The 24,619-nt window shown below is 54.2% G+C and overlaps 14 protein-coding genes and 1 non-coding gene across 15 annotated transcripts; 7 read left to right on the top strand and 8 right to left on the bottom strand.

Moving 5' to 3' along the window:
* The first annotated feature begins 234 nt into the window (after nucleotides 1-234).
* On the top strand, nucleotides 235-2,425 carry ASPZODRAFT_136947 (hypothetical protein). The gene is made up of 4 exons (XM_022724178.1): nucleotides 235-883; nucleotides 960-1,276; nucleotides 1,327-1,457; nucleotides 1,519-2,425. The coding sequence occupies exons 1-4, from the start codon at nucleotides 544-546 to the stop codon at nucleotides 2,252-2,254; spliced, it is 1,524 nt and encodes a 507-aa protein (XP_022577328.1). The 5' UTR covers nucleotides 235-543; the 3' UTR covers nucleotides 2,255-2,425.
* Nucleotides 2,426-2,560: 135 nt separating this feature from the next.
* Nucleotides 2,561-3,250, top strand: ASPZODRAFT_20095 (hypothetical protein; the record flags this gene model as incomplete). The annotated part of the gene is made up of 2 exons (XM_022727528.1): nucleotides 2,561-2,842; nucleotides 2,912-3,250. 2 exons carry the CDS (start codon nucleotides 2,561-2,563, stop codon nucleotides 3,248-3,250), a joined length of 621 nt encoding a protein of 206 aa, XP_022577327.1.
* Nucleotides 3,251-3,290: 40 nt separating this feature from the next.
* Nucleotides 3,291-3,987, bottom strand: ASPZODRAFT_20094 (hypothetical protein; the record flags this gene model as incomplete). Its single annotated transcript, XM_022727527.1, has 2 exons — nucleotides 3,291-3,852; nucleotides 3,911-3,987. The coding sequence occupies 2 exons, from the start codon at nucleotides 3,985-3,987 to the stop codon at nucleotides 3,291-3,293; spliced, it is 639 nt and encodes a 212-aa protein (XP_022577326.1).
* A 794-nt stretch (nucleotides 3,988-4,781) lies between these two features.
* On the bottom strand, nucleotides 4,782-6,063 carry ASPZODRAFT_136941 (hypothetical protein). The gene has a single exon (XM_022724177.1). The coding sequence runs from the start codon at nucleotides 5,944-5,946 to the stop codon at nucleotides 4,957-4,959; it is 990 nt and encodes a 329-aa protein (XP_022577325.1). The 5' UTR covers nucleotides 5,947-6,063; the 3' UTR covers nucleotides 4,782-4,956.
* A 709-nt stretch (nucleotides 6,064-6,772) lies between these two features.
* Nucleotides 6,773-8,012, top strand: ASPZODRAFT_155068 (hypothetical protein; the record flags this gene model as incomplete). The annotated part of the gene is made up of 4 exons (XM_022726168.1): nucleotides 6,773-6,913; nucleotides 6,997-7,149; nucleotides 7,220-7,864; nucleotides 7,908-8,012. The coding sequence occupies 4 exons, from the start codon at nucleotides 6,773-6,775 to the stop codon at nucleotides 8,010-8,012; spliced, it is 1,044 nt and encodes a 347-aa protein (XP_022577324.1).
* On the bottom strand, nucleotides 7,749-8,824 carry ASPZODRAFT_136940 (hypothetical protein). Its single transcript, XM_022724176.1, has one exon. The coding sequence runs from the start codon at nucleotides 8,814-8,816 to the stop codon at nucleotides 8,034-8,036; it is 783 nt and encodes a 260-aa protein (XP_022577323.1). The 5' UTR covers nucleotides 8,817-8,824; the 3' UTR covers nucleotides 7,749-8,033.
* A 722-nt stretch (nucleotides 8,825-9,546) lies between these two features.
* On the top strand, nucleotides 9,547-10,038 carry ASPZODRAFT_20090 (hypothetical protein; the record flags this gene model as incomplete). The annotated part of the gene is made up of 1 exon (XM_022727524.1): nucleotides 9,547-10,038. The coding sequence occupies one exon, from the start codon at nucleotides 9,547-9,549 to the stop codon at nucleotides 10,036-10,038; it is 492 nt and encodes a 163-aa protein (XP_022577322.1).
* A 264-nt stretch (nucleotides 10,039-10,302) lies between these two features.
* ASPZODRAFT_169869 (hypothetical protein) lies at nucleotides 10,303-10,918 on the top strand (the record flags this gene model as incomplete). The annotated part of the gene is made up of 1 exon (XM_022726911.1): nucleotides 10,303-10,918. The coding sequence occupies one exon, from the start codon at nucleotides 10,303-10,305 to the stop codon at nucleotides 10,846-10,848; it is 546 nt and encodes a 181-aa protein (XP_022577321.1). The 3' UTR covers nucleotides 10,849-10,918.
* Nucleotides 10,919-11,036: 118 nt separating this feature from the next.
* Nucleotides 11,037-11,891, bottom strand: ASPZODRAFT_146979 (hypothetical protein; the record flags this gene model as incomplete). Its single annotated transcript, XM_022725214.1, has 1 exon — nucleotides 11,037-11,891. The coding sequence occupies one exon, from the start codon at nucleotides 11,889-11,891 to the stop codon at nucleotides 11,037-11,039; it is 855 nt and encodes a 284-aa protein (XP_022577320.1).
* Nucleotides 11,892-12,007: 116 nt separating this feature from the next.
* On the bottom strand, nucleotides 12,008-12,936 carry ASPZODRAFT_1260174 (hypothetical protein). Its single transcript, XM_022721455.1, has 2 exons — nucleotides 12,710-12,936; nucleotides 12,008-12,656 (listed from the first exon to the last, which is right to left on the bottom strand). Exons 1-2 carry the CDS (start codon nucleotides 12,843-12,845, stop codon nucleotides 12,124-12,126), a joined length of 669 nt encoding a protein of 222 aa, XP_022577319.1. The 5' UTR covers nucleotides 12,846-12,936; the 3' UTR covers nucleotides 12,008-12,123.
* A 144-nt stretch (nucleotides 12,937-13,080) lies between these two features.
* On the bottom strand, nucleotides 13,081-16,214 carry ASPZODRAFT_146978 (hypothetical protein; the record flags this gene model as incomplete). Its single annotated transcript, XM_022725213.1, has 3 exons — nucleotides 13,081-13,223; nucleotides 13,661-13,665; nucleotides 13,855-16,214. 3 exons carry the CDS (start codon nucleotides 16,212-16,214, stop codon nucleotides 13,081-13,083), a joined length of 2,508 nt encoding a protein of 835 aa, XP_022577318.1.
* On the top strand, nucleotides 13,455-13,536 carry ASPZODRAFT_t159. Its single transcript has one exon. It is a non-coding gene; the product is annotated as a tRNA-Ser (tRNA).
* A 3,763-nt stretch (nucleotides 16,215-19,977) lies between the features above and the next one.
* ASPZODRAFT_76018 (hypothetical protein) lies at nucleotides 19,978-21,712 on the top strand (the record flags this gene model as incomplete). The annotated part of the gene is made up of 2 exons (XM_022730059.1): nucleotides 19,978-20,468; nucleotides 20,524-21,712. The coding sequence occupies 2 exons, from the start codon at nucleotides 19,978-19,980 to the stop codon at nucleotides 21,710-21,712; spliced, it is 1,680 nt and encodes a 559-aa protein (XP_022577317.1).
* Nucleotides 21,713-21,851: 139 nt separating this feature from the next.
* ASPZODRAFT_20083 (hypothetical protein) lies at nucleotides 21,852-22,314 on the bottom strand (the record flags this gene model as incomplete). Its single annotated transcript, XM_022727523.1, has 2 exons — nucleotides 21,852-22,199; nucleotides 22,249-22,314. 2 exons carry the CDS (start codon nucleotides 22,312-22,314, stop codon nucleotides 21,852-21,854), a joined length of 414 nt encoding a protein of 137 aa, XP_022577316.1.
* A 113-nt stretch (nucleotides 22,315-22,427) lies between these two features.
* ASPZODRAFT_155064 (hypothetical protein) lies at nucleotides 22,428-24,389 on the bottom strand (the record flags this gene model as incomplete). Its single annotated transcript, XM_022726167.1, has 3 exons — nucleotides 22,428-23,140; nucleotides 23,194-24,116; nucleotides 24,184-24,389. 3 exons carry the CDS (start codon nucleotides 24,387-24,389, stop codon nucleotides 22,428-22,430), a joined length of 1,842 nt encoding a protein of 613 aa, XP_022577315.1.
* Between the last annotated feature and the right edge of the window lie 230 nt (nucleotides 24,390-24,619).

The following is a 24,619-nucleotide window of genomic DNA, read 5'->3' as shown; positions in this document are numbered from 1 at the left end:
AGAATTGCTACATAAGCGGCTTGGCAGTTCTTGATACTTGAATAGGCAGGCACTGCGCACGGGCTAATACTTCTGCTTATAAGAAGCAGGCTGTTGCAGCTGCAACAAATAGTCAGTAGATGCTCCTTATTATTTTGCATAGATATCTATTAATAACTATCCAGTGCTGTTTACCAAGGTTTACTATTATCCTTATGACTAATCGCTTACTACTCCATAGTCCTTCGCCGCTATATTCAGCATGATACATCCTACGCAAACACGCGTCTCAAGAGTCACGGCTCATCGGAGTAGATCTCTTCTCCTTTGGGAGAACTACATAAATAGTTAATCTGTCAGCACTTATGATGATGAGACGCAGCTGGCCATCATTGGTGCCCTCGTTTCGGCCCCAGCAGAGGGCAGAATATTGGACGATGACGACACCTGATATCACGTGCCAGGGCGGTGACGGTGTACTTTCCTCAGAAGAATTGCTTCGACTTCAGCCCCTCCTTCACGGGCAACAGCGTCCATCCTCGAGCCAGATGAGAAGCGACCGGTATGGTTGAAGAGCGGAAGAAGCACTGCTGGGAATGTCGGCGTCGGCGGCTGGTCTGCGACTTCACACAGCCCGGCTGTGCCCGCTGCGCGGCGTCTGGCGTCGACTGTCCTGGGTACAGCGAGACGCGACCGACGAGGCTGCAGTGGCTGGCTCCAGGGAAGGTCAAGGCGCATAATCGCAGGTCGAAGAAGGAGAAGGAGGAGGAGGAGAGGAGGAAGGAAGAAGAGAAGAAGAGGAGTGTGCGTCTGTCTGGTAACAGTTCCGACTCTTCGGTCTCTCTACCCCCTCCTGTCGAGCTGCACACGGACGTCCACGCGATGATCCAGGCGGTTCAATATTGTAAGTGAATGTGCTATCAATCGGAGGAAATTGGTATATTGGATGAAAATAAGTATTATGCTGACTATCCCCATAGATAATGCGTGCATTATCCCCCGTCGGTTCCCGACTCAAGACATGGGTCCCACGCCCTTCATCTACACCATCTCGCCCTCCTTGTTCCAGATGGGCATGAACTTTCCCGACCACGTCCGGATGAATATGGTCTGCATGACGCTCACCCACCAGATGAACCGCACGCGGGCAGACGACCCGTATTCTGCTGTGCTGGCCAAACGCTTCCTCCGCTATCGCGGCTATATCATCCGCTCGCTCCACGACGATCTGAATTTCGAACACAAGCGCAAGGCCGACCTCACCATTGCCGGCATTCTCAATCTTCTTCTGACGGATGTGAGTAGCAAAAAAACACTGACTCGACTCGACTCTCTTCTTACTGGCAGGCTCAACAAGACGTAACGCCATCCTGGCGACTTCATCTCGACGGGGCGCAGAAACTCATCAAGATGCGCGGCGGCATGCGTGCTTTGGCTGATGTGCCGCGTCTGCATCCGCTGATGGTTTCTTTTGTATCGTATGTAGACGTAAAAAGAATAAGAACCCAACGGGGAATGAAGAAGCTGACCGTTTTTAAGGATTGTTGTTGTCAGCGATACGACGTCGCCGGCCTCCAACATGGCCATGGCAACGTGGCAGCTGGAGGACTTTGAGTTCATCATCGAGCAGTACGCCCGCGGCCAGTTTGACTTCCACGCGTGTCCCGTTCCGATCTTCACCCAGATCGTCAAGACAAATCACCTGCGCATCCGAGCGGCAAGTACACAGCTAGAACAAGAAGAAGAAGGAGCAAACCCCCTCGCCGAAGCAGCATACGGCGTGCTCAGCTCGATCTACGCCTTTTCCGCCGACAGATGGGCCGAGTCCAAGCCCTCGTCCAAGGAGGACTGGGCGCTGGTCGGGGCTGCGTACCAGGCGGCGGCGGCACTGTTCTGCATCCGCTCGCTGCAGAGCCAGGGCGTGTTGCCCATCAACGCCTTCCTGCGAGACTGCTGCAGCACGCACAGCCAGCTGCTGCAGGTGCTGCTTACCAAGGTCTTCACCTCGCCCAAGACCGAGCTGTTCATCATCTGGCCGCTCGTCACCCTCGGCGTGGAGGCCGTCCACGGCGGGGCGCCCATGCGCCGTTTTGTGAGCGATCGACTGGCCGATCTCAGCCGGTTCGTAGGCACCTCGAACCCGCTCGAGGCTAGAAATATCCTCCAGCGCTTCTGGGCGTCGGGGGGGGATGCCTGGGATGACTGCTTTGATCGCCCGTGTTTCTTTACCACCCAGATGGCTGTTGACGTCAGCCGATTGCATAGTAGTACCTGACTCTATTATACCTCTTATACCCATAGATCTAGTCACTGCATGATAATCAATTCAATCTGAGTATCAGTATGAGTATCAGTGTGAGTATACTCTAGGCTAATACAGGATGTACAGCTATCCTTGCAGATGCATGCAGCAGTGCCTAATGAGTCACTATCCTCTATTTCTCTCTCTTCTTCTATCTTCTCTTCTCTATTCTACTTTTCTATCACTTTTTCTATTACTTTTTCTATTACTTTTTCTATTACTTTTTCTATTACTTTTTCTATTACTTTTTCAATTCTATTCTATCTACTCTGTTCTACTATGAAGCTATACTGCTTCCCCTTCTCCACCTGCACCCAGCGTGTCCGGACCATCCTGACCGAGCTGGGTCTCAACGCGGAGCTGATAACAGTCGACCTGATCAAAGGGGCCCACAAGGAGGAAGAATATCTCGCGAATTTCCATCCGTTCGGCAAAGTTCCTGTCCTCGTCGACGGGGAGATCCAGATATTCGAGAGCCGGGCGATATGCCAGTATCTCGCGACGAAGCACGGGAGCAGCCTATCTCCTTCTGAGATGAAGCGTTACGCGGCATACCAGCAGGTATTTCACTCTTTATCGTTGCCCTATATATTTAATTTATAAGTGATAATTAATTCTCGCACTGTCCAGGCACTCTCCATCGAACAATCCTATTTCGACCCCCCCGCCCACACCATCGCGTTCGAGATGGTAATCAAGCCTCGCAAGAAGCTAGGCGAGCCCGACATGGCGCTCGTGCAGCGCAGTCTCTCCCAGCTAGACTTGGCGCTGCAGGGATACGAGCGTCTCCTGAGTCGACAGACGTACCTGGCTGGCGGGGAGGTGACGCTCGCGGACCTGTACCATCTTCCGTACGGGGTGGCGATAGAGCCGTTGGGCTATACGGCACTACTGGACAAGTATCCTGCTGTTAAAGCGTGGTGGGGGAGATTGAAGGAGAGAGAGAGTTGGATAGTAATTACCAAGTAATGGTATACTTATAGTATTACTAGTAATATAGTACTTAGTACTATCTATCACTGATGCCCCTCTGAACTCCCTCCCGCATCGCCAATTTCTCCTTCCAAGCCGCGACATGAGGAAATTCAGCAAGATCGATTCCCGCCCTCTCCAACCCCCTGACAGGTCCCCAGAGCGAGATATCCGCGATAGAAATGTGATCGCCGACCAGGAACCCCGAGGCGGAAGAGGCAAGACGCCGTTCGACGACGGTGTATACTCTGCGCAACTCCCTTTCGTACCGCTGGATGGCGGGTTCGATACGATCCGCGGCCTTGCGCAGGAAATAAACCGCCTGCGACTGCATCGGGCCAAGCGAGGCATTCTGGAAGAACAGCCAGTTGATCGTTTCGGTCCATTCGGCAGTCCCGCGCGGATAACTGATCTTGTATTCTGGATCGTACTTGTCGGCAAGGTACAGCAGGATACTCCCGGACTCGAAGACGCGCACGCTGGACTCGCCGTCGCCGGAATTATCGACCAGGGCGGGAATCTGGGCGTTGGGATGGATCTGGAGGTACCATTCTTCGCTGCGTTGGGGGAGGGTGAGATGTTTTGCTTTGTATGGGATTCTATTTGTATCAGCATAACCCTAAACCCTAAACCCTAGCCCTAAAACCAGGTGCTCACCCTAGCTCCTCGAGGGCGATGGAGATTTTAATGCCGTTGGCTGTCGGGGCGGTATACAGCGTGATGTCTGGGTCCATTGCTAAGTATGTAGTAGGTTGAGAAGAAGAAAATGGTGGTCTTAAATAGTTCATGTACTCCATTCTAACTGGAGGAGAATGACGCTTTTTGGTGGCGGAATGAGTAGTAGTGGTGTAGTAATGGTCCAATGCTAAACTACTAGTATTAGCTAATATGATATTCTGATAGGTATTGGTACTTATAATTGTCATAGTACTATGCATTCTATTGTCTATCTATTTTTATTTACCCGCTTGCGCTAACAGTTAAACCGAGAGAGAGTGAGTGTTGTAAGAGTAGGTGAGTGAGGGAGTGAGGGAGTGTGTAACAGGATAAGAGAGTAAGAGAGTGTGTAAGAGTAAGAGAGTGAGAGGGTGAGTATTAAAGAGTAAGAGAGTGAGAGTGAGAGTGAGAGTATATAAGAAAGAGGTATGAGAGTAAGTGAGAGAGTAATAGTAAGGAGTAAGGAGTAAGGACTAAGGAGTAGAGAGATCATGTGACATCACAGATATCAGTGATCACATGACCAGTGTCACATGCCATGTCACATGTTATGATGTCATGTCACATGTCATGTCACATGAGGACTCAGGAGTACTCACTACTCAGTACACCATGCATCAGTCATCAACAGTCATGTTGTTCAAAAACAGCTCTGTGGGATCGTATCGCCAGGCGGCCTCGCGCTCCTTGCGCTCTGTGCGCACGGCATAAGGCAGCAGCCACTCGCGCAGACAGCCTTCGAGCAGCGACATGTCCCGATGGCGCCCCCAGAGGCGCCGCGAGGCCTTGAACGCCGTCTCGATGATCTGTCGCCGCAGTGTTTCGTAGGTGGTGAAGACCTGCTCCAGACACCCGCCCTGCTCGACCGTCTGGCCCAGGATGCGCGCGAACAGGATGGCGTCGTCGAGGGCAAACGCCGCCGATTCATCGCGGGGGGGCATCTACTGGCATCAGTACTATCATCAAGATTCATAGTACTTGAGACTTTATATTCGACTTACGGCATGCGCGGCATCGCCGAGAAGGACGATGCGGTTGGAACACCACCGACTGCCAGGCTCAACCTGGTAGACAGGATAGACCATCCAGTCGGCATCCTGGGCGACCAGTTCACGCACCCACGGGATGGCGGAACGGCCAAAGCGGTCGACGACCCCCTGGCGGATGGCGGACTTGATGGCCTGCTGCGTGCGCCCGTCCTGCAGGGGCTCGAGGCGGAGGGAGGCGATGCTGTGCTCATCCATCTGCACGATGGCGGCGACGAAGAGCGTCTCGCGCTCGGCGTCGCAGAAGGAGGTCAGCAGCGAGCCGTGGCGGGAGACGTGCATGGCGCTGGTGTGGAAGTGTTTGCGGGCGCGGGTCATCGTCTCGGCCGCGATGGTGGTCTGGATGAAGGAGATGCCCGTATACTCGGACACGCAGGCGGGATCGACGAACCGCCGCACGCTCGAATGCACCCCGTCGCAGCCCAACAGGAGGTCGGCCGTGGCGGCGGTGCCGTCGTCGAACCGCGCCGTCACGCCGCCGGCCTTCTTCTCGTCCTTCTCGTCGTCGTGCTCGACGTCGACCAGCTTCTTGCCGAACACGACCGAGATCTGCGCGTGGCGTTCCGCGACGGCCAGCATCGCCACCGAAAGCACAATCCGCATCACGCGGCGGCCCTTGAAGCCGCCGATCGCCTCGCCCTGCGCGTCCGTGAAGGAGATCTTGCCCAGCCCGCGTCCGCTGTGCAGGCTGAACAGCTCGATCGCCGAGACCTCGATCCCGCCCGCGCCGCCCATCTTGCCCAGCTCCTCCAGCACCCCCAGCCGTGCCAGATGCCGCTGCGCCACGGGCGTCAGGTTGATCGCCCCGCCGGACGTCGACAGGATCTCGTGCCGCTCGAAGACGGTGATCTCCGCGTCGGGCAGCTCGTGCGCCAGCGCTAGAGCGCTTGCCAGGCCGGAGATGCCGGCTCCGATGATAAAGATCTTCATGCTTCAAGAAACAATAAACAACAAACAGGAAGAAAAGTAGACAGGGTAATCAATCAAAGGATATTATTATTGTTGGATGGAATAGTGCCGCTTGTAAGTATGGAGTAGCAGAATTTTCAGTGGGTCGACTAGCAGGGATGCATTTATTCTATTCTTTAGATTTATTATTATACAAATAGTTATCATTTAATCTAGTATCTCTAGTATCTAGTATCTAGTACTACTAGTATCTAGTACTACTAGTAACTAGTATTACTAGTAAATGGAGTATTCTACTATTCTATTCTTTTCTCTATCTATTTCATTATTTCCATGAATATGAGTACTCCGGATGCCTCCGTGTGGCACCACTTCTGCAAGCGCATTAGGCAATTGATCATGTGAGAGCAGATCAGTCAGGCTCCCAGCCGTCTATTGGCTCTTATGACCTGCAAGGTCAGAATCCTGGTCTGGAGTCGTCATCTTGTGGGGAACCCTGGTAACCTAACCCTAGGGTTAGGTTAGGGTTACTAATCTACTACCATGGATACCCGCTCTTTCTCCGATCACATCATAACCCTAACCCTAGGGTTAGGGTTAGGGTTAGGTTAGGGTTAGGTTGGCTAATCTACTACCCTCTTTTCTCCTAACCCTAACCCTAGGGTTTACGCATCTTACCCCGCTTGACCATAACATAACCCTAGGGTTATTACTAACCTCTTACCCCAATGGCGTGATCCCCGCTCTCTCTCTTCTCTCTCTTCTCTCTCTTCTCTCTATTCTCTTCTCTCTATCTATCTACTCTCTCTCTTCTCTTCTGTTCTCTATTTATTCTCTCTCTCTAATCATGTCCTTCTCATCAATCCCCCTGATCGACTTTCGCCAGCTGCAGGATGCAGAAGAGCAGACCAAAGCCTCGGCTCTCGCCCAGCTGCGCGAGGCCATTTTCCTTGTTGGGTTCTTATATCTGACCAACACAGGATTGGAGGTAGTACCGCATTCTTATGTTCCATCTATTCCAAACGAATATAGGACACGATTGTATGTTCCATCTATTCTAAACGAATATAGGAAACGATTGCCAAAACACACGCGGCGTTACCCTCGCTCTTCTCACTACCGGAAGCCGTCAAGGAAGAATGCAATATGCTGCACTCGCCTGCTTTTCTCGGCTATACGCGTCTGGGGGCGGAGACGACGGCCAAGAGAACCGACTGGCGGGAGGTACATACTTTTATACTTATATTATACTTTTATATTGGTTCGGGGTATGTTGATTGATTGATGATTGTAGCAATTTGATTTCGGAACCGGAGGAGAAAGAAAGATAGACCATGCCTGGGACCGACTGGAAGGGTATAACCAGTACCCCGACGACAAGACCCAACGGCTGGTGGAAGAGTATCTGGCCGGGATCCAGGTGGTATCGAGCCAATTCATGCACGCCGTGGCCGAGTGTCTGTCGCTGCCGAGGGAGACGTTTGATGCGTTTGCTGGGCGGATGAGCCGGTTGAAGTTCATCAAGTACCCGGTCAGCCAGAGCGAAGAGACCAGACAAGGGGTTGGTCCGCACAAGGACTCGGCCGGGCTGTTCACGTTCCTGTCGCAGGATGATGTTGGGGGACTGCAGGTGCTCAATAAGGACGGGGTCTGGATCGATGCGCCCCCCGTCCCGAACAGTCTGGTGGTCAACATCCAGCAAGGGTTTGAAGCCATCACGGGGGGGATCTGTTCGGCCACGACGCATCGAGTGGTGGCGCCCTGCAGCGACCGGATCCGCTATTCGATTCCCTTCTTCCTTGGGGTGCGGTTGGATCTCACGCTGGATGAATTGAAGGCGTCGGCGAGCCATATCGTCGAGCGCATCCCGGCGGCCGACAATGAGAAGAAGAATGCGGTGGATGTGCCGAGCGAGTTTCTCTCGCCGTTATACCAATGTGTAAGTATTCTCTCTTATATCTGTTCTTCTACTAATGGGTCAGTTTGGCGAGGCGCATCTTCGCAATCGCATCTTGAGTCATCCGGATGTAGGCAAGAGATGGTATCCCGATCTATACGAAAAGTATTCCAAGCAGCTTCTAGTTTGACATAATTGAAAGTCTATATAATTACTCGCAGTCATAGACTGTGGATATATCTGTGGTGTAAATCGTTGAGGTCAGGCTGTAGACAACCACGGTGTCTGTCATGGTATGATTGGCTGAGGATACTGCTGAACTGGCAGTAGCTGAACTAGAAGAGATGGCTGCAGAGGTAGAGATAGCTGAAGAGCTAGAGATGGTTGAGCTAGAGATGGCTGAGCTAGAGATGGCTGAGCTAGAGATAGCTGAGCTAGAGATGGCTGAGGTAGAGATAGTCTCGACATAGACGGTGGTATAAGTAGTGGTAAAGGTATCAACGACAGTCTCGGTGGACGAGGTGATGATTTCGCAGGGATTGGTGGTGTATTTCAACATGGCCTGGTCGTACGAGGCACCGGCCGTGTTCCAGGTGAGGGCGGTGCCCCAGGTCAGCTCGCAGTAGGTGATGATGCCGAGATAGTTGAAGCCGGCACAGGAGGTCGAGGCGATGCAGAGGTCGCGGCAGGAGGTGAAGGGGACCTCTGGGAGGACGCTCAGCAGACTGCCGTCGCCCACATAGTTCGAGGAGCACCGCTGCGAGTAGAAGAGGCTGCCCGACGACCAGAGCGAGGGGACACACGAGGCGGCGGTGGGCTCGGCGGACCCGACGGTGCAGGAGGGCAGGGAGGAGGTGACGGCGACGGCGGTGGTTGCGGTGGAGGTGACGATGTCGACGGAGGTGGCGGTGATGGTGGTGAGAGCGACTCGGGCTGGAGGGATGACCTCGATGGCCTCTGCCAGGGCGAAGAGCAGAGCAAGGGTGATTTTCATGGTGATAGTGGAAGTCTGGAGTCTGGACGGAGTTGGAAGAGGAAAGGATAGAGAGTCATCTACAGAGAGGAGAAAGGGGTCTTGCTATTTAATAGTTTTATGGCATTTTGAAGGTTTGACAAAATCTAGGGGGGCACTAGACCGCTGAGCGACTAAAAATGTATATATTCTGTGACAGAAGGTTAGTTTAGCCGATGGTCTCAACAGGTATTTATTACCATAAATTATTATATTAAAGTAATTTTAGTGGTCTGTTATAGTAATAAACATAAATAGTATAATCAGTCTAAAGTACAGCATATCCAGAATATAGAGAGAGTAAGAGTAAGAGTATTAATATAAACTATATATGAACCATGCACACAGGTGAGCCAGGCTACACCTAACCACCTCCAATATCCAGCAACTTTCATAGAGAAATTTTGAATAATATTTTGATATAACCCTCTATAGCCCTATTATACTAAAAATTACAGTGTATTATTACTATAATGAAAGGACTATAATATATAGGATGATAAAGGGTTATAATATTATTTTATGTGGTATACGCCTGCGCGACTCGCCTATATATATAGAACTACTGTCTGCTAGTATTAGTAATTAACCAAACGCCCTGACATCTTATCTTTTATTATCATTCATCATTCATTCTTTTCTTATAATTCTAGATTCACAATATCAATCATATATTATTCTATAAATTCTCGCTTCGCTCGAATTTCACTCAATGTACTCCCTCCGCTCCCACCAAGCAGGCGACATGGGCCTCATCATCCAGCGCCACGCCGTCCTCTACGCCGCCGAACACGCCTTCACGGCCGCGTTTGAAGCGCTCGTCGCGCGCATCGCCGCCGACTTCCTCGACAAGTTCGACGCCGCACGCGAGAAATGCTGGATCGCCGAGGCGGCCGACGGCCGCTTCCTGGGCTGCGTGATGCTGGTGCGTTCGCAAGACGCCGGCGACCTCACGACCGCGAGACTGCGGCTGCTCCTCGTCGAACCGGAGGCGAGAGGCATGGGCCTCGGCGGCCGCTTGATCGGCGAGTGTTCGCGGTTTGCACGGGCGGCGGGGTATACACGGATCACTCTGTGGACGCAGCGCGACCTGCAGGCGGCGCGGCGGTTGTATGGCCGGGAGGGATACGAGATGGTCCAGGAGGAGGAGCATGAGAAGGTTGGGCGGAGGGTGGTTGGAGAGGAGTGGCTGTTGGTTTTGTAGTTTATATTTTATAATGAGTAAGAGTGGCTTTGTTCTTTAATGAGTAAGAACTATTAATAGAAATATGCTGCTGTATTTCTGTTACACTGACAGTATTCTCTCTCTCTCTCTCTCTCTCTCTACTATATTATATATATATATATTTTACTATATATATATTCTTTATATATATATTATATATATATATATTCTTTATATATATATTATATATATATATATTCTTTATATATATATTATATATATATATATTCTTTATATATTGCTATGCTCGGTGACTTCCCCCCCGAACTCCTCATCCAAATAAGCCACCATCTCCCCCCCCCCTCGCTGCTCTCCCTCCTCCGAACAAACAGCACCATCTACGCCCTCCTCCTCCCAGAACTATACAGATGCAACATCTCCAGCACGGGCGGACACGCGCTCTCCTTCTACGCCTTCTACGGCTACGAATCCCACGTGCGCGCGATGCTCGTCCGCGGCGCACAGGTCGACATCCCCAACCCCCGCTACAGGGATTACACGCCCCTCATGCTGGCCGTGAGCAGAGGCCATCTCGGCATTGTGCGTGTCTTGGTCGAGTACGGGGCGGAGATCAACGGGCGCGGAGAGAGACATGTCCCGCTCGAGCTGGCGGTGTTGAATCCCGTCGAGGGATTGGAAATGCTGACGCTCCTGCTTGATCTGGGGGCCAAGGTCGATGCCAGGGGGGAGAATGGGAGGACGGCCTTGACGACGGCGGGTCTGTCGCAGAGTCCATTCACTGCTGAGATGGTCGCCTTGCTTCTGCATGGGGGGAGGGATCGCAGTTGAGATTGCTTTACTCTCTATGTATCTATAGATAGATGCTTTACCTTTAGATTTATGTAGATTTACTCTCTGCTGGTATTATAAAGAAATATGTATATTCCTATATACTGACTCTCTGACTCTCTGACTAACTGACTAACTGACTGTCTGCTGTCTGCTGTCGCTGTCCGCTGTCTGCTGTACTACCACATCTAGACGTAGGTGACGGTGACGGAGTCGTCGGTGACGGAAACGGAGGTGAGGACAGAGTCCTGCTCGATATCGATCAGGGTGGCGTCGGCCGGGCCAACAGTGTCGCCAGAGGTGGTGCCGGCGGAGGCAGAGGAGAAGGTGACGGTGCCAAAGTCGGCAAAGGCAACGAGGGAGTCGCCCTCCTCAAAGTCCTCGACAATCCACTCGGCGTTGTACTCGCACAGGGAGCCGTCGGTCTCGCCCGAAAAGGTGTGGGTGACGGACTCGCCGGTCGACACGTTCTCGACCGTCGCGGTGCCCGCCGTGTCCGAGGTTGCGTCCACGGTCACCTTGACGACATCGCCCGCCGAGATGGTCAGGTCAAAGTCGTACGCGTAGTCCGGGTACCACTCGTACCAGGCGTCAAAGGACACAGAGCTGCCCTGCACGCAAAAGTCCACGCCCGTCTGCAGGATGGCCGTGTCGCAGGTGTCGCCGTCGATGCCCACCCACGCGGATGCGCAGTACTCCTCGTCGCTGGAGGAAGAGGAGCCGCCGCCGCCGCGGCCGCCGCTGCTGCCGGAGCTGCTGCTGCTGGGCGCAGACGGGGTCGGCACCGTGAACTCGGCAGTCACGCTGTTGTAGCCCGTGCCGATCAGCACCGCGCCAGCCCAGTTCTCACTATACTCGACCGAGGTATCCTTGGTCAGCTTGAGCACCTCGCTGGTGCCGGGCTTGAACGGCGGGTTGCTGGACCGGTTCGACGAACGCCGGTTCATACGGGCGCGCTGGCGAGCGGCGCGCTTCTCGGTCAGGGGGGCGGCCACGGCGGCGCCAGCCAGGAGGGCGGTGGTCAGGACGGTGTTGAACTTCATGTTGATGATGCTGATGTTGATGCTTCTGCTGATGCTGATGCTTCTGCTGATGCTGCTGCTTCTGGTTCTGCTGCTGCTGCTGCTGCTGATGATTCTTTCTTGATGGCGAACGAGGTATTTATATCTTCTGATGGCATATCACGCAAAAACACTATCCGCAAGTCCGTCGCGAGGCCGTTCAACAGGCCATGAAAGTATGTAGTATCGGCTCCATCTCCGTCTCTATCCTCGATTAGCGTTGTCGATCTGCAGGTCCAGCTAGCGAGAACACATGTGCCTGGTGATAGACAGGCCCTCGACTGCCAGGCTCATTCCTGCAGCTGTTCCTGGCAGAGCATTGTGTCATCCGTCGGACAACGTCGGTGAGCCTTGATGCATCTGCTCTAACTTCCTGTCTGCACTGCTCCCTGCACTTCTCCTGCACTGCTCCTGCACTGCTCCCTGCACTGCTCCCTGCAATGCTCCCTGCAATGCTCCCTGACGCCATCCCTGTCGGTCTGTCTATCCTGCGCGTTGCGATACTCTGCAGAGCTGTCGTTGACGGGCCTCCGACGGTAATCATGGAGGAGAGTGATAAGCTGGCAGAAGAGAGGGGTCGAGCGAGTCGACCTGGTCTGCAGTTGCGGAAAACAAGGACAAACAAGGAAAGGATCAGTCTGGCGTTGCATCTGCACGTAGCCAGCAAGGGCCTGCTAGCACGACATCCATGTCGACATTTGAAGAAAGGAGCCGGCCGTGGTCCGTTCTCCGAGCCTTGATCGGGTACTCCGCCGAGGAGACACCACAAGCTTTGATTGGCGATGCGGGATGATAATAAGAAATGACAAGCCTCGGTTGAGCGATGGCGATTAATGGATCGTGGATTGATTGGCAGGGGGGAGATCGAGTGGACTGGACTCTGAGTGGACTCAGTGGGTATTGCTGGACACTAGACAATGGACACTGACACGCCATCGGCGTTTATTCAGCTCGAGATAAGATTGGCATCTTCATGATCCTATACTTGGCAATAGCAATAGGCAATAGGTAATGGTGTAAAAACCATAGCGAGACTGTAGTAAGACCAAAAGACTGAAGAATATGTCCACTCGTAGCACCTTGTCTATACGAAGTTTACGAGCGTATACAGACGACTGTTAATCGACAGGGGCGTTATCGCGAATGGATATGGGGTTTCTGCAGCAGACGGTTAGTTATCTCGCATCAGTCCACCGTTCTCGAGCGGGGGTTCTGTAGTACTACCTCCTTTTCCCGTCTCGACAGGGAGGCCTGCAGGGATCATCAGCCAGGCAACAGGTTCCGAGGTTCCTGGACTGGTGGAATAATCGAGGGCTGTAATGAGTCCAAGTAGTCATGATAGCGAGATGAGAGATAAGGTAGTGTGTATCAGGAGACGACCTCATTACAGAGTCTCTGGTGCGATCAGGGGGGGTAGACAGGAGAAGAATGAAGAGGAAGAGGAAGGAAGAGGAAGAGGGAAGAAGAGGAAAAGGAGAGAAGAGGGGAAGTGAGAGAGAGACAGATTTCACTGATACTGCACTATTTTGTCACTTCCTCCATCAAGACACTATGGCCGAGTGGTCTAAGGCGGCAGATTAGAAATCTGTTCTCTTCGGAGGCGTAGGTTCGAGTCCTACTGGTGTCGTTCTTTTCTTTTTATCTTTTTGTTCCTGGGTTTGTCTTCTCTTTTTTATTCATCTATTATTATTATTATTATTATTATTATTTCTTCTTACTCTATTTCTCTCTACTCTTCCTTTTCTGCTTACAGTATCTGTAACAAGTGTAGTAGAGGTAGTTAACTATTCTGTACCATCGACATATATATAACTACCTGGGTAACTAACATCCTATACAGTAAATCAATTATATCCCCCCCGTCCCTGCCACGTTCTTAGTCCCCCCCGTAATATCGGCATATAGAATGCCACGTCCCCCCGTCCCAAGGTAAACCCGTCCGTACACCCGTGGATCGCCCTGGATAAGCTCGATGCCGCCGTATTGGTGAGCATCGTCATTGACGCGCACCCACGACGAACCCCCGTCGTCTGATCGGTACACCCCCTGCGTGACGGCGTCGGAGGTCTGGCCGAGGATGAAGAGGGACTCGGGCGCCGACGCGGACTTGGGAGCCCCGACGGTGATGAGTTTGGCAGTGACAGAAGCGGCAGCAGACACGGCTTTCCAGGAGGCACCAAAGTCCGTGGTGTGGTATACTCCCTCGTCGCCGAGCGCCAGCCAGACCTCGCCGGCGGTCTTGACGCTGACGACGGGCAGCGAGCCCGTCGCGTTGTCTGGCAGCCCGACGCTGCTGGCCTGCGACGCCGTGTACGTGACTCCGCCGTCGGTGCTCACGTACCAGGTGTTCTCGTCGTAGGCGTAGAAGGTCTTGTCCTGGACCTTGTCGGAGGCCAGATTGGCCGTCTGGAACGTCAAGCCCGAGGGAGACGTCCAGGTCTGACCCCCGTCGCTGCTCGCGTAAGGGCCCGACCCGTTCACCACGCTGTACTCGCTCTCCAGCGTGACGTCGACGTCGGTCGCGGCCGCCGACCAGACAAAGTACGCCCCCGAGGCGTCGACGGTGAGCACGCCCGCGTTGTCCGTGCTGGTGTTGACCCCCGGGATGCACGAGGGGAACATGCGCCAGCCGTGCGCGCCGTCGGTCGAATACGCTGCCTGTCCGCAGCCCTCGGCGCCGTAGTCGTGGCCGCAGGCACCCGCGCGCACGACCACGTTGGGCGCCTGGCCGGCCCAGTCGAGCGTGTCGAGGTTCGAGAAGACGGGCAAGCCCAGCATCGGCTGCGGAAGGTCCAGGTCGTCGTGGCGCATGCCGTTGATGTCGCCGAAGCCGCTGATCAGATGCGCGCCCTCGCTCGGGCTGATCATCGCCAGCGCCACCGTCTCCTCGATCCCCTGCGCCTGAACGTACCATGTCGGCGCCCAGTCGGCATCCGCCCGCGACAGGCTGTCGGTCGCCCAGATCGTCGCTCCCGTCCCGTACAGCAGGTGGTCCGCGTCCGTCGGGTCGATCAGCACCGCCGTCATCCACCACCCGAACTTGGTCAGTCCCACGATGGGCGAGGGGGCTCCGTACCCGGACCACAGCGGCCCCCAGTTGAAGCTCAGCCAGGGCACCGTCGTGCCGTTGTCCAGCGCCGCCTCGTCGATCGGGTGGCCCCAGTACCCGCCGCTCCCCGTGGGCGTCGACAGCTGCGAGATGTCCTTCCACGACACCCCCGCGTCGCGCGACAGGTAGATGCTGTCCAGCGCCGGGCCGGGGTCGCGGTCCAGCGAGGCGATCACCACCGTGTTCGGGTCCGTCGCCGCCACGCTCAGCCCGCAGTATCCCCCCCGCGGGAACGTCTGGTTCGAGTACGGCGCCGGCGAGGTGTTGCTGGTGCTCGGCGTGATGTTGCTCCACGTGCTCGACGAGGTGTTGTATACCCACGCCTCGCCGTAGTCGACGCCGTACGGGCCCGGCGCATCGCTAAAGGTCACATACAACAGCCCGTTGGAGGCCAGCACGCCCTTCATCGGCTGCGGGCCGGTGCTCTGCGGCTGCGTCTCGTTGGGAAATGTCAGGATCGAGCTGTCCCACGTCGTAGGCTGGTCCGGGATGGTCGCCCAGCTGCTGCCTCCATCCGTGGTGTAGTATAGGCCGTTGGGCACGCTGGCGCCCACGTAGATGGTGCCCTCGTGGACCGGGTCGTAGATGACAAACACCAGCCCGATGCCGTTCGCCGCCGCGTCGGGGAAGCTCGTCACGTTCGTCCAGGTCTGCGCGCGATTGCTGCTCTTCATCAGGCCCGCCATCCGCGTGCCCATCAGCAGCTCGCTGGGTTTGAACGGGTTCACCGCCAGCCGCTCGCCATTGTTGCGTCCCAGCTCGTTGGACCCCATCACGAAGGGGGCCGTGTACTTGGTGAAGGTCGCGCCGCGGTCGTCCGACACGTAAAACGCAGAGTTGTTCGACGTCGTGTACCGCCCCTGCGCCAGGTACAGCCGGTCCGGGTCGGTCGGGTCCATCGCCAGGCTCTCCGTGCCAAACAGGTTCTCATCCTCGCCGCTGATGAAGTCCGTCAGCGGGATCCATTTGTTCAGCGCCTCCTCCCAGCGGTACGAGCTGCCCACGTCGCTGCGCATGTACAGCAGGTTCTTCTCCGTCGGATGGCCCAGGATGCCCGTGATGTAGCCGCCGCCCGTCACGGCCACCGAGTTGAATTCGTACGCATGCGAGGCCGTGTTTGCTGAGGCCACTGCGGCGGCGGCCGCCGCAGTGCCAGACACCAGCAGAGTGCCCAGTTGTCGGAGAGATTGCTTCATCGCGCCGCTGTTCGCTGTCTTTGATCCCTGCCAATTCGTCCTCACCGGTCCTTTATAACTTTATATACCTACCCCCTCCATCCTTCATCACGCAACAGCGGAATGCGGCCCGGATATCCTGCTTCGAGTCGCTCGAAAGGTCAGTCCATCATTTCCTTCTTCCCCGCATTGCATTGGGGAGGGATCCGGGGAAAGTTGGATATCCGGGGAGCGATTGGTGGCTAAACTCCACGGCCCCGGATCGCGGCTAAAAAGGCAGAATCCAACGGAAAATCAAAACAGCTGAAAAGGTGCAAGTTGTGAAGACCCGGCTCATTGGCGAATTTGATAGAGGCCGAAAAGCTGGCCAAGTTCAGAAATCCCCGCGCCTAATCGTGATGGTCGGCATGAGTAACACTGCCGAGAAGGAAAAAAAGGTAGAAGGAGTAGGGTATAATAAACAAGATAGCATCTAGCGGTGTAGTCAGTGTAAGTCCGGCTGGACTGACAAGTAACTTGAGATAGGCTGTATAGAGTGCTGTCAATGCAACAGCTTGTTTCACCCGACGGGCTTTTGAACTTGGATGTCTTCCTCCCGGCTGCCGGCAGTTCAGGATGTTTGTTTGCTCTCCCATTCTGCCTGACTATGAGTTGAGGCGTCTGACAGCGAACAGGTTCATACCATCAGATCGAATGTCACCTTTCTCGCGTCAAGACCTTGTCGCTCTTTGTCGGCCTGTACTGTCTGGATCGGTGCTTTCGTCCTGTACTTTCAATGCGCAGTTTTGTCCAGAGTATGAAAAGCAGCTGAATTTTCGAAGACAGTCATTGCATCCACAATCATGTTGAACTCGACATGCCGCCAGAGCCCACCTTGATCGCTAGACTGAGGACAGCGACGCCCTATGAAAACAAGATCGGACGTCTGATGAATTGTCTCATCCTGCGCCTTTGAATGGAGTGGAGGCAATGCATGCCGACGTTATGGAGGATATTGTCACGTTCTGTGAGAGACTGCCCGTCGCATCGCACCAAGGTGATCAAGGAATGGACTGGATGGAACTGCTTCAGATGGCATACAGAGTTATTCCTTTGAGACATTGGTCGTGTACATCCCGCCGTGTATCGTCGTGTACCTTTTATCGTGCCATCGACGCTCCCAGGCTCTTATTTCTTGATATTGACTGGCGGCGGTATGCAGATGATTATCTGGAGCAGTCAGGAATGCTCGTTTGAAAGAAGTACAGACTGCCGCACCTTTGGATGAGCCGGCAGGAGAGTTTCCATGTCGAGAGAAGTGATCAATATTTCAATAGTAGAATGCAGTATATCATTTTCATCCATTGGGGACTGTTCCTGTTGTACCTTAAATCTGGCAGATATCCTGCAGATCGCAAAAGAATATCCAATCATGGTAAGAGACGAGGCAGAAAACCAAAAAAAGCAGAATGACGAGAGTGTCCAAGTCCAAGTAAGAGTTCTTCGCGTTTGCTCTTATAAGGATGCTCCAATTGATATTCTACCAGGGCTATAGACCGTAGCGGTTGGACGGAATCTCCAACTCAACTACTTAGAGAATTCACCTCGTTCTACTTCGCAGTTTAGTCACTGATACTGCTTTCAGATTGTCGATGTTGAATACGAACCTAATTATGCAAGTACGTCTACTGCGGACTGCCGCGGACATGGAGGCACCGAAATCTATCAGTGGATGCGGTCGAGCCTCAACACAGTATCACCATTTGACGAGGACCCTCGGTGAATGCCTCTCCGAAACAATGCTGAGAATGCCCGTCAAAGGCAAGGGCATCATCCGTAGGCGTATTCGGACTCCGGAGTAGAGTTACTGCGTACCACGCATGAGTGACTTGGATCCTGACTGGCTCATGTCTGTCCCTGGAGCGGTGCTCCACCATCCATCCATGGCTTATCCAGGGGCATCAATTTTCAACACAACGTATGGAGTACTCCATACGGAGTAGGGACGCCAAGAAGCCGGTCTTAATGCGCGAATACTTTGGACAGTCATGCCCCGAATTCATCATTTCGATGACGTCGTAGTGCAGGGAAAAACACAAAGGGTTGTCTTGCAATGCGGCCCCATCTGCTCGAGCTGAGCGACAAGATGACCTTTGAGCGAGCGGTAAAAGAGGTTGTTGAACCACTCTATGGATCGGATGATGTTTCCGTTGGCAAAATCCTCCGTACTCCATCCATCCTTCGTACTCCAGACGGGAATGCCCCTGGCCATGTGCTGTTAGCAACCACGAGGTGTTCAACAGCGGGAAATCACCATGTCTTTCTAGTCGATCATTTCCCGGAGATTGGCGGTGGAGTTGCAGCAAATCTCCAAGCATGCCACCTACGTCGGTGGAACCCACTGACGGCTTATCATGGAGTCTTTACGGACTACCGGAGTACTCCGTACTCCGTCACCGTCTGAGGGAGGCAATAATGGGGAGAGTGGACAGACAGTGTGGACACTGGGGCACTCGACGGTGGACACAGCGGCGGCGTTGCTCAGACTCCACAAGATCCGCATCATGACGCTATCAACAACTGACGGCTCCCAGACAAAGCCCAGCAGTGTTATATCCTTCCAAACCGCGTGATCTCTTCGCATGGAATACATCAGATATGATTCGGCAGGGCATGCAACTACTGTGACATTGGGCAGTCAGCCTCTTTTTTTCTTTTTTTCTTTCCCCCCCTTCTCTAGTCGCCAGCTCACGGAACAACCGAATCATAGATGATACGTTACCACTCGTCCGACTCCTGCCGGGGGGCCCACGCAGAAAGAGGTCAACCATTGAAAGCATGGATAGCGACAGATGCGGGGCTCTCGCCCATATTTAAGTTACCAGACGATTGGACGAGGTACGGAGTAACCTTGGCCCCGTCTCACGCTTGTCGGACATCCCTGGAAAAAGCAAAAAAGGAAATCAAAAGAGAAACGAGCAGTTGGCCTCATGAAGTAGTTAGAATTGATGAAAAACCCAGCAGTCGATGCAGACGAGATGGAGAGGATGAGACAGGAGGGGAGAAATAGGAGGAGGGGGAAAAGGGGGAGTGTCGAAAAGTGAAAGTGGCAGCCTGCAGGCACCAACGCCAAGCCGCTGTTCCGTTTCAGGCGCGGAACGGAGAATTGTAATTATCCGCCCTGCCAAGCGAGTGGAGCGCACAAATCGACCAATTTGGTTTAGCCCCAGCAGATTAATCCGTTACAGAGTAAAACCTCCTCTTTGCCTCTTTGTCTGACTGGCTTCGCTGCCTCCTCCACTCGACCGAGCAACCCACACAGGACGCCTCCAGTGCCCAGCCTCGATATGACTCGCCCGCTGCGCCCTGTGGTCTACAGCAGGACCCCCCTGAGCCTCAATCTGGTGGCGTGCGGTAGGCTGGGACTGGCAGACGCCATCGTCACCGGGCGGTGGTACTACAGACGCTGGGATCCGCTTGCGGCCAAGTTTTGCGGGGAGGAGGGCGTTCATTGGCACAACGACATCACAAATGGCTCGGAATGAGCAGGATACGACAGGAACGGAACTGGGATGGTGTCGCGCGGCCTACGACTCAATTTGTTGGGTCCTGGTGTTTGGATGATGGGAAAAAACTCGCTGGGTGGCACTGTGCTCGCTCAGTGGTAGGATTCTCGGGCATATAAAAAGAGGGGCGCCCGAAGCTGGGGATAGATTGAAAGAGAAAAAAAAACTGGAGAAACTGGAGAAGGAAGCTTTCCTTATATTGTCATTTTCATCATTCATTCATCATCACTGGTTTCATCATGTTTTCAAGCAAGAAGGATGAGGAGAAGCCGTACTCGGAGACGTCCGAGGACGCCTCCTCGAACGTGCAGGTTGCGACGGTGCTGGACAACAGCGACCAGCTGAAACGAAACCTGGGCAACCGCCAGATCCAGCTCATCGCCATCGGAGGCTCGATCGGGACTGCCACGTTTGTTACCATCTCGACGGGGTTGATCAAGGGCGGGCCGGCAGGTCTGTTCCTGGGCTACACCATCTACACCATCATGATGGGCCTGGTCAACAACTGCATGGCTGAGATGGCTGTCTTCATGCCTGTCAGCGGCGCCTTTATCCGCATGGCTGGACGCTGGGTCGATGAGTCGTTTGGGTTCATGGCTGGCTGGAACTTCTTTCTCTTCGAGGCCATTCTCATTCCATTTGAGATATCTGCGCTGAACCTCGTGCTCACCTATTGGAGCGATAATATCCCTGTCGAGGCTATCATCGTCGCCTGTATTGTGCTATACTTGTGAGCATTCTTTCCCTTGTTGTTTCTTTATTGATTTATTTTTGCTAATGATTAGTCTGATCAATGCTTTCGCTGTCAAGTGGTACGGTGAAGCCGAATTCTGGTTGGCTACCGGCAAGGTCTTCCTGCTGCTGATCGTCTTCCTCTTCACCTTCATCACCATGGTCGGCGGCAACCCCAAGCATGACGCATACGGGTTCCGCTACTGGAACAAGCCGGGCGCCTTTGCGGAATACATCACCACCGGCGCGCTGGGACGGTTTGAGGGCTTCCTGGGCGCGGTGTGGAGCGCGGCGTTCACCATCGTCGGCCCGGAGTACCTGTCCATGGTTGCGGGCGAGACAAAACTGCCCCGGCGGTACCTGAAGACGGCGTTCAAGACCAGCTATCTTCGCTTCGGCTTCTTCTTCATCGGCAGCGCGATCTGCGTCGGCATCGTCATTCCATACAACGACCCGACCCTGCTGGAGATCACCAGCGGCTCGTCGGGCGGCTCGGGAACGGCCTCCGCCTCGCCTTACGTCATCGCGATGAAGAACCTGGGCATCTCAGTGTTGCCTCACATCACCAACGCCCTGCTGGTGACCAGCATCTTCTCCGCAGGCAACGCGTATACTTACTGCGGCTCGCGTAGTCTGTACGGCCTGGCGCTTGACGGCCACGCGCCCAAGTTCCTGCGCAAGTGCACCAAGAACGGCGTGCCCATCTACTGCCTCTGCATCACCATGTTGTTCCCCTGCCTCGCCTTCCTCGAGGCCTCCAGCGGCGCCGACAAGGTGCTCACCTGGCTGGTCGATCTGCTCACCGCCGCCCAGATCATCGACTACATCATCATCTGCACCACCTACCTCTTCTTCTACCGCGCCTGCCGCGCCCAGGGCATCGACCGCAAAACCCTCCCTTACTGCGGCTGGTTCCAGCCCTACAGCGCCTGGATCGCCCTCGTCTGGATGGTTGCTGTTGTTTGCGTGTACGGGTACACCACCTTCCTTCCCGGCCACTGGAGCATCGCCGACTTCTTCACCTACTACACCATGGTCATCATCGCCCCCGTCCTCTTCTGCGGCTGGAAGCTCGTCAAGCGCACCAAGTTCGTCAAAGCCTCCGAGGCGGATCTCGTCTGGGACGCCCCCGTCATTGACGCCTACGAGGCTACCTACATCGAAGATGCACCGGGCTTCTGGACGGAGATCCTGCAGATGTTCGGGATGCGGAGGAATCGGACATCGAAAGAGGTGGAATAGATGATTTACGATAAAAGATACCAAGATACCACTTATGATAGTATTGTATGAATAGACGCATATGCATATCATTCAAAGTTAAGATGAGAATACCTGTAGTTTTTTCATTCAACAGCTATTGTAAACAGTCTGCTTTAAATCAACTAAACCCCTCCTTCTGCGCAGCATACTCTAGTGGAGGCCTCCATTTAGCCCGATAACCGATATACTGCTCTGTATCCGGCGCCGCCCGGTCGAAAGTGTCCGGCTCGTCCAGCGTGCCTACCTGGAGGACAACCATGCACTCGAACGCCGGGTCATCGGCTGTCTTATAGAGGAGCACGCCGCAATGCTCGCAGAAGGAGGCCGTCAGGTGCATGCCGCTCTCGTGGGTGACGGTGTAGTGCTTCACTTTGCCGCTTGTTAGGTTGAATAGAGCGCTGGGGATGAGGATATTTGTAGAGGCACCGCTGCATAGTTTGCGGCAGGTTAGGCAGTGGCAGATGGACTGTTATTAGTAAGTGGTGTTGTAGAAAGTGGTGGAATGGGTACACTACCTTCTGCACAGGCTCGCCTTGGTATTCGTATCGCACTGCTTGACACAGACAGGATCCAGTGTGCATTTTGTATGTCTTGTATTGTGTGTTGAAGGGATAGTGGAAGATATATACTCGGCATGAGGTCACTATCACGACAGACGTGGCAATGCTGGAAGTATGTCTAGCCTCATTATAGACTAGATATCTAAAACCATTGCACGCGTCTCCTGCCGAGAAGTATCAAGAGACAGGGCCTCTGACGCAGGAATCATCTTGCCCAGACACGCCGACCTCCCCGTCGTGGTAACCAACAGCCTGAGCCTGCCTCCCATCAGGATCTCCAGCAGACCTGCCAACTGATCGCTGATACTCTTATCGTCAAGCCAGTGCAGCCCATCCACCACGCAGAGCACAGACGGAGGTATCAGCCGGAGAACATCGCAGAGAACCGACGTGGCTTCGTTCCAAGACTGCCACGATCCATCGAGTCGCTGGAACCGAGTCGCAGAGAGATCGACGTGCGTCTCAAACCGGGGCAGGAGGAGCTCCACCGTCTGGCGTACCAGGCTGTACAGCAGTGCAATCAGTCCCTCGGCCTCTCTCGTTGGTACAGACTTACGCAGACGACGGCGATTCAGCTGGCAAAAGTATGAAATCACAGGCACGCCCGCCCTGTCTGCCAGATCGACGAACCGAGCCGCGGTGACGGTGCCCGGGTTGTCCATGTCGTCCGCTTCAACGGGCTCCCCTTGCAACCACAGCACTGTCGAGGGGTTGTTTGAATCGCTCCAGCTGCTGAGACGAGCGACTGTCTCGTTGCTCAGCATGAGGGGGCCAGAGACATCCCACGGCAGGCGGACCCTGTCCCTCGCGAAAAAGTCTTCGAGATGGCGGGAGTTGACCAAAACATCTTGCAGAAACAAATTAACAGGCGCTCAAGGGAAAGGGAAATAAAGTAATCACCTGATATATCCGGTACCGGGAAAATTACGGCCGGTTCAGGCTGGGGGACGCCGGTTCCGCTCAGCCAGAGAAAGTCCGTCGCTCCTTCCTGGAGAAACTGTTTCGCAGCGCTCGCCAGTTGCTTCCAGGCATCACTCATCAACTCCTGTCTCTCAACGAGGTGTGCCATCTGCTGTTCGATTCGCTGCTCCCAGTACACTCGGTCGGCCTGCTCTCTGGCTCTATTCTGCAGGCCGAGTCGGATATCGCTCTGCAGCTCTTCAACGGTCAATCTGGTGATGCGTCCCTCTGCGCGGGCCCCTCGCTCGGCCAGCTCGCGGATCTGACCTGCCCGGTGGTGGATGGCGCTGGTTTCGTTGTCGAAGCGGGCGCTGAAGCTCTCGTTGAAGGAGTCGAGCATGCGTTTGTAGCGTTTCTCCATCAACCAGTCCATCACGCTCGACAGGAAGAGGAAGATGTGCGCGTACAGATCGGCGACCAGCTGCCGCATCTCAGACGTCTGGATGAAGGACTGGTCGAGCTGGCAGCGGACGATATCCTCGTTAATGGTGCAGAGCGACTCGGTGAGTCCGTCGATGATCTTCTCGTGGTTGACGCTCGCCTTGATGATCGCGTTGATGGCCCCGGTGAAGAGGGAGACGTACTGATTGCTCTGTGGTAGAATCTGCAGCAAGTTCTGGTGTGCATTCACCGTCCGACTGAACTGGATGAAGCGCCCTTCGACTCTCTTTCGCCATGAACTCTTCTCTCGCCGGGCGCGCCAGGCGTGTGTGATATCTGCCATCACCTTGACAACGCTTTCCATCGTCGGTTCGGTCATATCCAGGTCCAGTCGCTCGGCTGGAGGGCAGTTGCGGTAGAACGCAAGCCATTTCTTCCGCAGTTGCTCGGACTCAATGGCGATGATCTTTGTGGCTGGATTCCTGTTCAACGTGGGGTAAGCACATTCTGTTATTGATAACTAGTAAGGGTAATTCTAAGAACACCCACTCTTCTTGATCAGATTTCCCGCCCTCGAAGAACCGTCGCCATGGAGCTCTGAGATCCTCCAGATTGTCCCCGTCTACCCCATCGCTCAGAGCCTGGCCCAGAAGGTGGGCGTCATTCCCTGGAGGCAGCCTTTTTTGCACCTCCCAGCTGTATGCGCGGATGAGCTTTGTGGATTCTGGGTTAACCTCATGGTCTATGGGCGACATCACTATATCCTGGAGAGATGATTTCTGCTTCTGTACGGTAGAGGTGATATCAAATCCTGTCTTCTAGAATAAACATCCAGCTGTCTAATATTAAGGCTTCCAGTCACACCGTTGACGACTAGGCGCTGCTGAGACTACTGCATCTAGTCGGCTGTCTCCAAACCAATCAAAGGAATACGGGATTTCCGTAAGCAATACAGCGGCTGAATGGATAAGGAATATTGCGGCGG

Source organism: Penicilliopsis zonata, assembly GCF_001890105.1.
Source record: "Penicilliopsis zonata CBS 506.65 unplaced genomic scaffold ASPZOscaffold_25, whole genome shotgun sequence".
Taxonomy (NCBI): Eukaryota; Fungi; Ascomycota; class Eurotiomycetes; order Eurotiales; family Aspergillaceae; genus Penicilliopsis; species Penicilliopsis zonata.
This window is presented reverse-complemented; position numbering and strand designations above follow the sequence as displayed.